General features: G+C 48.7%; 1 protein-coding gene across 4 annotated transcripts in view; it reads left to right on the forward strand.

Moving 5' to 3' along the window:
• Positions 1-13981, forward strand: part of DYNC2LI1 (dynein cytoplasmic 2 light intermediate chain 1) — a 378136-nt gene that overhangs the window by 156752 nt on the left and 207403 nt on the right. For 3 of the 4 annotated variants that reach the window (XM_063918338.1, XM_063918340.1, XM_063918339.1), the window contains exon 4: positions 10713-10782. The exons of the other annotated variant lie outside the window; for it this stretch is intronic. In XM_063918338.1, the coding sequence (XP_063774408.1) occupies positions 10713-10782 (70 nt within the window). The remainder of the gene's footprint in view (positions 1-10712; positions 10783-13981) is intronic. 4 annotated transcript variants of the gene reach the window in all.

Here is a 13981-nt window from a genome sequence, read left to right on the forward strand (position 1 = left end):
TGATGATCTTGAGCCTGCTACTACATCTAAGAAACCGGACAGGTTCAAACGTCAGAAGGTTACTAAATTGGTTTTACCTCATTCTGGCCACTTGGTTGAATTACGTCAGGAATCCTGGGAAAACCCAGGAAATAAATTCACCCCGCACAAGAAAATGCTAGCCCGTTATCCCCTTGCGGCAGAATTGAGTAAAAATTGGGAAACTCCACCGCCGGTGGATTCGCAAATCGCTCGGCTGGTGGTGTCATCTTCTCTGCCTGTCACTACCGCCACTTCTCTCAAGGAGCCGACGGATAAGCGTGTGGAGGGCTGCTTAAAAGCTATCTATACCCTTGCAGGGGCAGCTCATAGGCCCACCATTGTGGCTACTTGGGCCGCAGAAGCTATTGAGGCGTGGGCTCAGAAAATAGAGGCTGAGTTTCCGTCCAATTTTTCTGAACATGCCAGACAATGTTTCTCTTATATTGTCACGGCATCTCATAACATTAAAGAAGCAGCTTCCGATGCAGGTGTTCTGGCGGCCAAGGCTGCTATGACATCCATTTTGGCTCGCCGTATTCTCTGGTTGCGGTCCTGGTGGGTGTACTTGGACTCTAAGAAAACCCTGGAGATGCTCCCGTTTAAAGGAAACATTCTCTTTGGTGAGGATCTCAATAAGATTGTCGCTGACTTGGCGTCTGCTAAGACTGCATGTCTACCTAGTACTACTTCGGCCCCGAAGGCTAAGAGTACTTCCTTTCGTTCCTTTCGCTCTCCGGGTAAAGCAAAGGGTCAGGTGTACCCGAAACAGTCTCGCACTTCCAAAACCACCAAGCCCAAGCCTAAACGTGCCTGGGCTGCCCGTCAGCCGGCTTCCAAATCTGACAAGCCTGCGGCATGACGGGGTGGGCCTCCCCCTGGGGGATCCCAGGGCGGGAGGCCGACTTCTACAGTTCACCCAGGTATGGTTGAAGACCACTTCAGACGCTTGGGTACGGGAAGTCGTCACTCACGGATATGCTGTATCCTTCAAGACACGTCCTCCTTCTCGCTGTTGCCTGACGGGCATCCCTCAGGTGAAGGCAGCAACTCTCCGTTTAGTGGTACAATCCCTCCTGGACACCGGAGTGGTAGTGCCGGTGCCTCTGGCTCAGAGAGGCAGGGGGTACTATTCACCGCTGTTCCTAGTCCCCAAACCAAATGGTTCTTCCCGGCCCATTCTCAACCTCAAATCTTTGAACAAGGTTGTGAGGGTCTCCAAGTTTCGTATGGAGACCCTTCGCTCTATTGTCCTGACTTTGAAACCAGGGGACTATATGGTATTCCTGGATTTACAGGATGCTTGCCTGCATATCCCTATTGCCATGTGACATCAGCAATACCTGCAGTTTGCTATTGGCAATCTACATTACCAATTCCGGGCCTTACCGTTTGGTCTGACCACGGCTCCGCGAGTTTTCACCGAGGTCATGGCAGTTATGACGAATCCACTCCACTGTAGGGGCATCCGGATCCTGCTGTATCTGGATGACCTGCTGGTCCTGGCCAATTCCCCAGAAGTTCTACTCCGTCATCTGGATCTGATGGTCCAGTTTCTGCAAGCCCACGGGTGGCTCATCAACTGGAAGAAATCATCCCTGGTCCCTGCCCAGAGCATGGTGCATCTGGGAGCGTTGTTGGACACTCACAACCAGAGGTTGTTTTTGTCACAGGAGAAAGTCCTGAAGCTTCAGGACAAGATACGTTGCTTTCTCTCTCGTCCGCGTGTGTTGATACACTTGGCGATGCAAGTACCAGGCCTCATGGTGTTTGCTTTCGACATGGTGGGTATCCTCAATTTCATTCCCGCCCTCTGCAGAAACTGATTCTTGCCAAGTGGGACGGCCTGCCTCACCGGATCAGGTCTCAAATGATCTCCTTGTCTTCGGAGGTCTGTCTGTCACTGACCTGGTGGCTGCAGGACCAACGATTGAGCAGGGGTCGTCCCTTCTGGTTCTCCAACTGGGTCCTTCTGAAGACGGATAACAGTCTGAGCGGTTGGGGTGCGCTGTTGGAGCAACACTCTCTTTAGGGTCGGTGGACCAGGGAGGAGTCTGTCCTTCCGATAAACATTCTGGAACTGCGGGCAGTGTTCAATGCTCTGAAACTGGCTCGGCATCTGGTACTGTACAGGCCTGTTCAAGTACAGTCAGACAACGCCACCACGGTGGCGTACATAAATCATCAACGCGGCACTCGAAGCCGCATGGCAATGATGGAAGTGTCAAAGATTCTTCATCGGGTGGAATGCCCTCTGCCAGCCATATCAGTCGTCAGGATGTACACGCCGGAGAGTGGAGCCTTCATCCAGAAGTATTTCAACTCCTAGTGGACAAGTGGGGCCTACAGGGTCTATCGATAGAGTGTCCTATTCTACTTCCTCAACGCCCAGACTTCCTCGTTCAGGGTCCTTGTGTGTCTATCCGGTCCAGACTGTCTTTGACGGCGTGGCTCTTGAAGCTTCACTCCTGAGGGCCAACAGATTCTTTGAGGCGGTTATTCAAACTATGTTGAAGGCCCACAAACCGGCTTCTGCACGGATTTATTACAGGGTCTGGAACTCTTACTTCACATGGTGTGCTACTAAGAATTATGATGCCTATTCGTTCAGAACTTCCAGGCTTTTGGCTTATCTGCAGCAAGGCCTAGATTTAGGTCTTCGTCTGGCCTCCCTCAAGGATCATATATCTGCCTTGTCAGAGAAAAATTGTGTCTATTCCTGACGTTCATAGTTTCACTCATGGTGTTTCTCTTACGTCCTAGAGGATGCTGGGGTCCACATTAGTACCATGGGGTATAGACGGGTCCACTAGGATCCATTGGCACTTTAAGAGTTTGAGAGTGTGGGCTGGCTCCTCCCTCTATGCCCCTCCTACCAGACTCAGTTTAGAAAATGTGCCTGGAGGAGCCGGTCACAGCTAGGGGAGCTATCCAGAGCTTCTTTAGTAATAGTTTATTTTAGAGTTTATTATTTTACAGGGAGGCTGCTGGCAACAGCCTCCCTGCTTCGATCGACTTAGGGGGAGGGAGTAGTGTCCACCCTGCGGGGTCTGAGCCACTATCTCCGTTGACAGGACACTGAGCTCCTGAGGGGATCGAACGTTCCCCGCCACAAAGGATCGCTCACCCTGGCAGCATGCCGCCACCCCCTTACAGAGCCAGAAGATCAGAAGATGATGAGATATGGCGGCACAAGGGTAGGAGTGCAGCTCTGAGGGGCTGCGCTCTGGGAAGGCTCAGCGGTACACAGTGTTGTCACTATGAGGGGCGTCCTGAGCCAGCATCTTAATACCATACTTGCCGACATTCTGGCTGCTCTCTGCGGGAGAGAGCAGCCAGGTCGGCTCAGCAGGGGGGCAGGGGCAGGCTGTGACGTGGGGAGGAGGTGGACCAGAGGTGGGACGGGGGCGGATCAGGGGCGGGACGGGGGCGGAGTTACCACGGCACATCCTTTAAGCCACGCCCCCGCTCTGTAATGCCGCGATCCCCGGCATTACACTGCAGGGGGCGTGGCTATGATGACGCGATTCAGCAAGAATCGCGTCATCAACTGCCCGGACTGCCCACTTTACACAGTAAGTGGGCGGACGGGCAGGGTGACACCTGGTTCCGGGAGACTTGCCTGCTCTTCCGTGGGGCCGGGAGGGTCACCCGATTTTCGGGAGCCTCCCGGCCATTCCGGGAGAGTAGGCAAGTATGCTTAATACCCTACACTGGTCACAGACGCTAACCAGAGCCTGAATCCCCAGGCTAGCGTCAGAATCCTCCGTACTCAGATGCTCACAGGGGACGGAATCCCCCGCCTAGTGACGGAATCCTCAGGCCAGTATAAAGAATTTGTACGGGAAGATGCGCCATCTTCAAGGGGCAGAGCTTCTCCTCAGAGCGGACCCAGCAGCGTTCAGCGCCATTTTCCTGTCTGCAGTTTCTGTACACAGACGCTGACAGAGCTGTACCTCCAAGCAACTCCAGCTATCCTGTGCGGTACCAGGGGTTTGCTGAAGGGAGGGGGGGGGAGGCGGTCAATTAGTACTGTGTAACTATTACAGTACACAGTGGGCGCTGGTAAGGAGTGTCCTTTATCAAAACAGCGCTGTGTGTGGGTTGGCTCCAATCTCTGTGTCTCTCTTGCCATTCTCAGGGGGGAAACTCTGTTTAGCCTTCCCTGTGTGTGTGTGGAGTGTTTGGGGTCTCCTGTTAGCTATGTCCAGGGATTCTGTGTCATATGCGGCTGAGGATATGTCCTCTCAGGATGATCTCATCCCATGTAATCAGGATTGCACTGTTGTAGCGCAGATACCAGCAAGGGAGCCTGAGTGGTTATCCTCTATCAAAACTATGATTTCTCAGATTTCTACTAGGGTTGCTCAGAATGAATCTGCAACTCCGGTTTTACAGAATTCTATGGCAGTTTGGTCTGGTTCTGTTAACCTCAGGACCGCTCTTGCCCAGATTATGCAAGACAGCACGGATACCGACTCTGACACGGCAGACGGTGATGGGGATGTGCTCATGGGGGCCACATCTCTTGCTAACGGGGTGCAGTTGATGATAGAGGCTATTAGAGATGTGTTGAATATTGCTGACACAACTCCAGAGCAGGTTGAGGAGGCTTACTTCACTGATAATAAGAAAGCCTCTGCTAACCTTCCCTGCGTCCAAAGAATTAAATGCTATTTTTTAAAAATCATGGGAAAACCCAGAGAAAACAATTCAGGTCCCTAGAAAGGTTCTGGTTGCTTTCCCCTTCCCGGAGGAGGATAAAAATAAATAGGAAAATCCACCCATAGTGGATGCATCTGTATCCAGACTCTCGAAAAAGGTGGTTTTACCGGTTCCAGCATCTACCGCCTTAAAGGAACCGTCTGATCGCAAAATTGATACTACGCACAAATCCAGATACACGGCTTCAGGGGCGATACTACGACCTACTATTGCCTGTGAATGGATTTCCAAAGCTATCGTATAGTGGTCAGGCACATTACTTGAGGATTTGGATACAGTGGATAAGTGTGACGTTGAATTGTAACATTCAGGATTCTGCAGGATTTATGGTGGAATCCATGAAAGACCTGGGTTCGATGGCAGCAGGAATTTCTTCCATGTCTGTCTCGGCTCGTCGAGGACTGTGGCTGCGCCAGTGGTCTGCCGACGCGGAATCCAGGAGAGGTGTGGAGACCCTACCCTACACAGGTCAGGCTCTCTTTGGGGAAGTGCTGGATGCGTGGATCTCCACGGCTACAGCTGGTAAGTCCCCTTTTCTTCCCTCAGCAGCTCCTGCTACAAAGAAAACCTTTTTCTTCACCTGCATCACAGTCCTTTCGCGTTACTAAACCGAGAAAGGCCAAAACGTCCAACACCTTCTTTAGAGGTGGCAGTCCAAAATCCAAGAAACCTTCTGCCACGGTTTCCCAGGAACAGAAGCCTGCTTCAGGTACGCCAAAGTCCTCCGCATGACGGTGGACAGCGCGGCCTGGAGGTAGGGCCGGTGGGGGCGAGACTCAGACATTTCAGTCACCTCTGGGTGTCGTCCAGCCTGGACCCCTGGGCATTGTGTCCCAGTGGTACCGGCTGGAATTTCAAGATCTCCCTTTTCATTGGTTCTTCAAATCGGGCTTGCCAGCTTTGCCGGCAGACAGGGCTACCCTACAGAAAGCCACCCAGAAGTTGGTGGAGGCACAGGTCATTGTACCAGTCCTTCCACAAATGCAAAACACGGGTTACTATTCGAACCTTTTCGTGGTACCAAAACTGGATGGTTGGGTCAGGCCCATTCTGAACTTAAATTCACTAAACCCCTTTCTGAGGGAGTTCAAGTTCAAAATGGAGTCTCTAAGGGCATTGATATCAGGTCTGGAGGAGGGGGAATTCCTGGTATCCCTGGATATCAAGGATGCATACCTCCATATTCCGATTTGGCTGCCGCATCAAGCTTATCTACGATTCGCACTGTTGGACTGTTATTTTCAGTTCCAGGCCCTGCCATTCGGCCTCTCCACAGCACCGAGGGTTCACCAAGGTGATGGCGGAAATGATGGTTCTCCTCCGCAGACAGGGGGTGAACATAATTCCATATCTGGACGATCTGCTGATAAAGGCATCATCCAAGGAGAAGCTGTTACGGTCCATAGCTCTAACGACCCAGCTCCTCAGGGAACGTAGTTGGATCCTTAATCTTCCAACATTACATTTGGAACCAACCAGGAGGTTGTCCATCCTGGGAATGATCCTCAACACGGAGGTGCAGAGGGTGTTTCTTCCAGAGGAAAAAGCATTGGTGATTCAAACAATGGTCCGGGATGTCCTGAAGCCAGCCCGGGTGTCGGTTCATCAGTGCATTTGCCTTCTGGGGAAGATGGTGGCCTCTTACGAGGCCCTGCAGTACGGGAGGTTTCATGCTTGGTCCTTCCAACTGGATCTCCTGGACAAGTGGTCGGGATCCCATCTTCACATACACCAGAGAATACGTCTGTCACCAAAGGCCAGGATTTCACTCCTCTGGTGGCTGCAATTACCTCACCACCTGGAGGGCCGCAGGTTCGGGATTCAGGACTGGATCCTTCTAACCACGGATGCAAGTCTCCAAGGCTGGGGCGTGGTCGCTTAAGGGGAAACCTTCCAAGGAAGGTGATCAAGTCTGGAAGCCGTCCTGCTGATAAACATTCTGGAACTAAGAGCCGTCTACAACGGTCTTCTCCGAGAGGCCCATCTTCTGAGAAATCGGGCCATTCAACTGCAGTCGGACAATGTAACGACAGTGGCTTACATCACCTGACAGGGCGGAACGAAGAGCAGAGCTGCAATGTCAGAGGTAACAAGAATCATCCTCTGGGCAGACAAACACGCATTGGTGCTGTCAGCGATCTTCATTACGGGAGTAGAAAACTGGGAAGCGGACTTCCTCAGCAGACACGACTTCCACCCAGGGGAGTGGGATCTCCATCTGGAGGTGTACAAGGAGGTAACAGATCTTTGGGGCGTACCTAATGACTACATGGGTGTTCCAGTCGGTGTACGTGTTTCCTCCACTTACACTCATTCCAAGAGTCCTCAAACTCATAAGGAGAGCAAGAGTTCAGGCAATCCTCATTCCTCCGGACTGTCCAAGAATGGCTTGGTACGCGGATCTTCTGGATCTACTGCTAGAAGAGCCGAGGCCTCTTCCTCTTCGGGAGGACCTGCTGCCACAGGGGCCGTTCGCCTATCAAGACTTACCACGGCTACGTTTGACGGCATGGAGATTGAACGCCAGATACTAGCTCGGAAGGGCATTCCGAACAAGGTTATTCCTACCCTGATACAGGCTAGGAAAGGAGTAACGTCAAAACATTATCATCGTATTTGGAAAGAATATGTATCTTGGTGTGAGTCCAAGAAGTTTCCTGCGGTGGAGTTTCAACTGGGACGTTTTCTCCTCTTCCTGCAAGCAGTTGTGGTTATGGGCCTGAGGTTAGGATACATAAAGGTCCAGATTTCAGCCCTATCCATTTTCTTCCAAAACAGTTGGCTGCCCTTCCTGAGGTTCAGACTTTTTTGAAGGGAGTTCTGCACATCCAACCTCCCTTTGTGCTGCCTACGGTGCCCTGGGATCTCAACGTGGTGTTGCAGATCCTCCAGTCGGACTGGTTTGAACCTCTACAGGAGGTTGAGCTCAAGTTTCTCACGTGGAAGGCTATCACTTTGTTGGCCTTAGCTTCTGCTAGACATGTATCAGAGTTGGGGGCTTTGTCATGTTAAAGCCCAAGATAGAGCTGAGCTTCGGACACTTCAGCAGTTTCTTCCGAAGGTTGTGTCGGCATTTCATATCAACCAACCTATTGTGGTACCAGTCGCAACTAACTCCTCAATTTCATCAAAGTCCTTGGATGTTGTAAGGGCTCTAAAGATCTATGTGAGGAGGACTGCTCGTCACAGAAAGTCGGACTCTCTGTTTGTCCTGTATGATCCCAAGAAAATTGGGTGTCTTGTTTCTAAGCAGACGATCTCTCGCTGGATCAGGTTCACTATCCAGCATGCGTATTCTACGGCAGGCTTGCCGTGTCCTACGTCTGTTAAGGCCCACTCTACTCGTAAGGTGGGTTCTTCTTGGGCTGCTGCCCGGGGTGTCTCGGCATTACAACTCTGCCGAGCAGCTACTTGGTCGGGGTCGAACATGTTCGCAAAGTTCTACAGGTTCGATACTTTGGCCTCTGAGGACTTAAAGTTTGGTCAATTGGTTCTGCAGGAGCCTCCGCGTTCTCCCTCCCATTCTGGGAGCTTTGGTACATCCCCATGGTACTAATGTGGACCCCAGCAAACTCTAGGACGTAAGAGAAAATAGGATTTTAATTACCTACCGGTAAATCCTTTTCTCGTAGTCCATAGCCCAGCGCTTCATGATCCTGCAGTGGTTATTTAGTTCAGTACTGCTTAGTTCTTGGTAAGTACTGTTTTGTTACTTGGTAAGTAACCTGTTCAGCTGTTGCTGATGTTTCAAGCTAGTTAGTTTGGGTTGCCTTGTGTGTGAGCTGATGTGAATCTCGCCACTATCTGTGTAAAAGCCTTCTCTCGAAGATGTCCGTCTCCTTGGGCACAGTTTCTAGACTGAGTCTGGTAGGCGGGGCATAGAGGGAGGGGCCAGCCCACACTCTCAAACTCTTAAAGTGCCAATGGCTCCTAGTGGACCCATCTATACCCCATGGTACTAATGTGGACCCCAGCATCATCTACGGACTACGAGAAAAGAATTACCGGTAGGTAATTAAAATCCTATTTTTACGGATTCAGCCTCCCTATGTCACTCCTGTGGCTTCATGGGATCTGTCTGTTGTCTTAAATGCCCTACAAAAATCTCCATTTGAACCTACTGAGTCTGTGGACCTTAAATGCATTACGCTGAAGGTCGTGTTTCTTCTGGCTATTGCCTCTGCTAGAAGGGTGTCGGACTTAGGTGCCTTGTCGTGTCGTCCCCCCTTTTTTATTTTTCACCGTGACCGGGCAGTTCTTCGAATTCGCCCTGGTTATCTACTCAAAGGGGTATCGTCTTTCTATCTTAACCAAGAGATTGTGGTTCCGGCTTTATCTTTTCTGGTTTGTCTTCCAAAAAACGGTCTTTGGATGTGGTACGGGCTCTCCGTATCTACGTGGAGAGGACTGCCTCTATCAGGAGGTCAGATACCCCGTTTGTACTTTTTGGTTTTCACAAACGTGGCTGGCCTGCGAATAAGCAAACCATGGCCAGATGGATTAGAATGGTAATTGCACAAGCCTATGCGCAGTCTGGATTACCAGCTCCTGCTGCTATCAAAGCCCATTCTACTCAGTCTGTTGGACCTTCTTGGGTTGCCCGCCGTGGCGTGTCCGCTGAACAGTTGTGCAAGGCGGCGGCATGGTCCTCAGTGAACATGTTCATTAGGTTCTATGCCTTTGATACTTCCGCCTCCCAGGATGCTTCCTTTGGACGCCGAGTTCTTGTGCCTGCTACGGTGCATCCCATCCCATGAGGAACTGCTTTAGGACATCCCCGATGTATTCCCTGTGGAATCCCAATGTAGCACGAGCAGAAAAGGAGATTTACGGGAGACTTACCATAGTTAAATCTCTTTCAGCGAGGTACACTGAATTCCACAGGGCACCCACTCTGACGCTCTTAGCCTCTTTGGGTTTGTATGGCATTAGCTGCTGGTCCCTTCTCCTGTCGTGAGAATGTAGTTCTATGTGACTAACATCTGCCGTCTTTTGCCTGCTACTGCATTGTACTGGTTAACGAAACTGAGCTCCAGTGCCCGGAGGCGGTGTTATAGAGGAGGCGGTGCAGTGCATCCTGGGAACAGTCAAAGCTTTAGTCTGTTGGTGCCTCGGATCAAGATCCAACTCTACACCCCCGATGTATTCCCTGTGGAATCCAGTGTACCTAGCAGAAATAGATTTAACTATAGTAAGTCTACCTTAAATCTCCTTATTTGCTTTCTGTCATTGCTTTTTTTTTTTATTATTGGTTGAGGTGTTGGTACTTCTATGGATGCCTCTTTGACATCACTAGTTCCTAGTAAGCTGAATATTGGTTTAGCTCACAGAATGACATCCTGCACGGTGTGTGAGTGACAGGGTCACTTAAAAAGGGCTTTCTCATTTCTGTATGCCTTGACAAAGTATAATGGCGGTGTCACAGAGGAAAGAATTATCCCATACATTGGCTTTCTGAGATTTACTGATAACCTAAAGCTGAGGTGTTCAACACGTAGTCATTCAGCTGATGTAGAACAGCACATCCCAGCATGCCACAATTTTAGCATGCTCTTCAGAAAGTGAACATAAAGTCCCGTGCATCACACGCTTTAAAAAAAAATGTTTTCCTTTTAAACTGGTCTATTAAGAAATTGTTCTTATATGAAAACTTAATTGCTTAGTAGCAATGCCTTACCCTATACCTTAAGATCCACTAAAATCTTGGTATTTTGGAGAAGTGTGTTGTTTGAATTTGTGTAGTTGTCCCGTGCATCATGGAACATCACCCAATAGCAAAATGGTGGCAGGGGGGCATGCTGGTGTGTGTAGTTCCAAAGCAGCTGAAGGCCAAATGTTGAATAACCCTGCCCTAAAGGTACCCCTGCTCTAAAGGATCACTTTAAGGCAGGGGTATTCAAGAACAGCTTCCAGCAGAAAGTGTATATTTTTTATTATTATTATTATTGTTTTTTTTATTATTGTCATAGGGATGAAGCTCCAAAACCCACCTTAGCACTAGAGTACACATTTGGTCGTAGAGCAAAAGGTCACAATACCGTAAGTATATGCTATACCTCTGACTGTAGTAGTTACCACTGGTAACGAAAACAATTTCCTTACCTTCAAAGTGTGTTTTTTTTTATGAGAATGTTTTTGGCACAAATTATTTTCTCTAACGTCCTAAGTGGATGCTGGGGACTCCGTAAGGACCATGGGGAATAGCGGCTCCGCAGGAGACTGGGCACATCTAAAGAAAGCTTTAGGACTATCTGGTGTGCACTGGCTCCTCCCCCCATGACCCCCCTCCAAGCCTCAGTTAGATCTCTGTGCCCGAACGAGAAGGGTGCACACTAGGGGCTCTCCTGAGCTTCTTAGTGAAAGTTTTAGTTTAGGTTTTTTATTTTCAGTGAGACCTGCTGGCAACAGGCTCACTGCATCGAGGGACTAAGGGGAGAAGAAGCGAACTCACCTGCGTGCAGAGTGGATTGGGCTTCTTAGGCTACTGGACATTAGCTCCAGAGGGACGATCACAGGCCCAGCTTGGATGGGTCCCAGAGCCGCGCCGCCGGCCCCCTTACAGAGCCAGAAGGCAGAAGAGGTCCGGAAAATCGGCGGCTCCTGGGCTATATGGATGCATTTAACCCCTGCCAGAATACATAGAAAAACGGGAGATAAGGCCGCCGATAAGGCGGCGGAGCCTATCTCCTCAGCACACTGGCGCCATTTTCCCTCACAGCTCCGTTGGAGGGAAGCTCCCTGGCTCTCCCCTGCAGTCACTACACTACAGAAAGGGTTAAAAAAAAGAGAGGGGGGCACTAATTAGGCGCAGTATTAACTATACAGCAGCTATAAGGGGAAAAACACTTATATAAGGTGATAAAGCTAAATATTTATCTTATATAAAACCCTTTATGAGGTCTAAGAACACTGTACGCTATTTACGTATGGAGTACCGTAAGGGTACGCACGTTGCGTAACAATCGCTTAGCCGTGGTCGAGACGCTCAAGCGTCACGTTCGCTCACGGCCAAGAGATCACAGGCAGGCACGCTTTTGGCTGCCGACTAACGTAATGATTCGCTATAGCGTAGCGGACGCTCGGGACCACGAGGAGATCACCAGCGGCGCAGACGCTCACAATGTTAAACCTTTATATCTAAACCATAAACAACGTATTATACAGCAAAACCTTAGTGTAATGATAGAGTGTAGATGCAACCTTGTGTAGCCTGCTTATCTTAAAAGCTGTTCGAGCGTCACCGACGCTCTGAAAATACTTAACACTATGAGAAATACACAGATACCTGGGCTTAGGGTCCAACGCCTTATATATATATTATGAATGTTATACTTGCAAAAGAATTAATACAATACAAGTCATACACTACAATATAACATAGACTAACTAACCAGATAACTACACAGGAAATACAATACAATACTATTACGTTTAAGAGAATACGAGAGAAGGAGGAGAGAGAGAGAGATATGGAGAGATATGGCTCAGAATAACAAGGAAGACAATATGATTGCGGAGAAAAACTTACGCACAAAGGGGAACGATCGCATGCGCCTCTGGACATCCAGCTCCCGATTATCAGCAATGAGAACCGTTGAAGAGTGAGCTGGATGTGATCGGCTTGTCTATTTATGCCCCACACACAATACAATTCAATGGTCCCTACAATCTCATTGTTCATTGGACACAGGAATTCCTCCTCGCATTATAACAAAAGGTCATAGGTTGATTCATACAGGTGGGCTGTGACAATTTCCAACTACTCAGGTGGGTGGGAAACTAGGTTTCCCGCCGCATGGATAAGTAAGTGCAAATAATAGTAAATAGACATAAACTTCTTATGTCCATAACTATTCGCACGAGCGATTAATTCGCTTCAAACCAACACCGGAATATTGCTAATTAAATACTCTTCCGATGGATACTAAACACCACTGTATTACTCCTGTCTGACCCTTCGTATCAAACAAAGAGGGATTTCTCTGTACATGAACATTCTACATTAACCATACTTTCAGATTCTATCAAAGGGACCATAATCTACAAAATACATTATATGGTGAAAATATGTAACGAAAGAGTCGCCCGCTAGACGCATACAATCTCTACCGTAAATGCGCATACCGTGCGCCCGCGGGTGCCTGTAACAGCGAGTATGCGCACGCACGGGAGAGCGCACGCATGCGCAGCAGGGACACATATGAGGTGCAAATATGGCAGTGTGCATAGTGATATTTTTCTGACTTTGACAGTCCACCCTTTGGCAGTCAACAATAACTGCCACTTCCTAAAACATTTCAAAAAGAGAAAAATATATGTCAGGGGTTAATATATTTCCATGGTTGGGTAAGGGAGGAGAGAGGAGAAGGTGTGAAGAGGGTATGACCTAGTGGGATACTAGAAGCATGTGTGTATGAATCCATGTTTGGGGGGTCATGTATCATCGTGCCGTACGTGTTTTAAATCAAGCTTCGAGGTATTGCGAAGTATACATTTGAATTCCTTCTTATCCCGTGGTACGGGTCTGTGGATGGGCTGTCAAACTTTACCGAGCTCTTTTCGGCTGTGGTTGTAACAAAATGGGGGAGCACATTTTAGTTGATGATACATGAATGGGGGAATATGTGATTGCTGATATCTGTGCCTGTATTCCCTATCGCCTATGTGTGTCATTACCTGAAGGTTGTAGAGATGAAGAAAAGACATAATTACGGAAAATGCAGTGGTATTCTATGTCAGGTTAATGAACATTTGTCGGTTGAAGTCTTGTTCGGTGTCTGTTGAATGCAGTCTTCTTTGTGCTTTTGCCAAAAGGCGTGTGGGCAAAAAGCTTTGTCAATGTCCATAGGCTTACAAAAGTGTTGGGCTAGCGTAATTTTAAAATTTCTAGGGAAACTGGGGGTCTATGGCATTTTTCATCAAATATCTGTGTATAAGGTTGTCAAAACTTCTTCTTTAATCCATCAGTTGTCTGTATACCGGATCATCAAATTCCTCGTCAAAAGTGGGTCTTTTTACCTTGGAAAAACCAGAAAACAGGTGAAAGAAACGGACCGTAGAAATCGCATTTTCATCACATCATTGTTTCTACATTTGGGTCATAAATCAAATCCATTGGAATTACAGTTTCCTCACTCCTTAAACTCATCACCCTGGTACTTCGTTTGCACTTCATTAAAGCCTGACCGCATCTAAATATCAAGCCAATGGATATGACAACACCTAAGATACATAGAAG

Source organism: Pseudophryne corroboree, chromosome 4 (assembly GCF_028390025.1).
Source record: "Pseudophryne corroboree isolate aPseCor3 chromosome 4, aPseCor3.hap2, whole genome shotgun sequence".
Lineage (NCBI taxonomy): Eukaryota > Metazoa > Chordata > Amphibia > Anura > Myobatrachidae > Pseudophryne > Pseudophryne corroboree.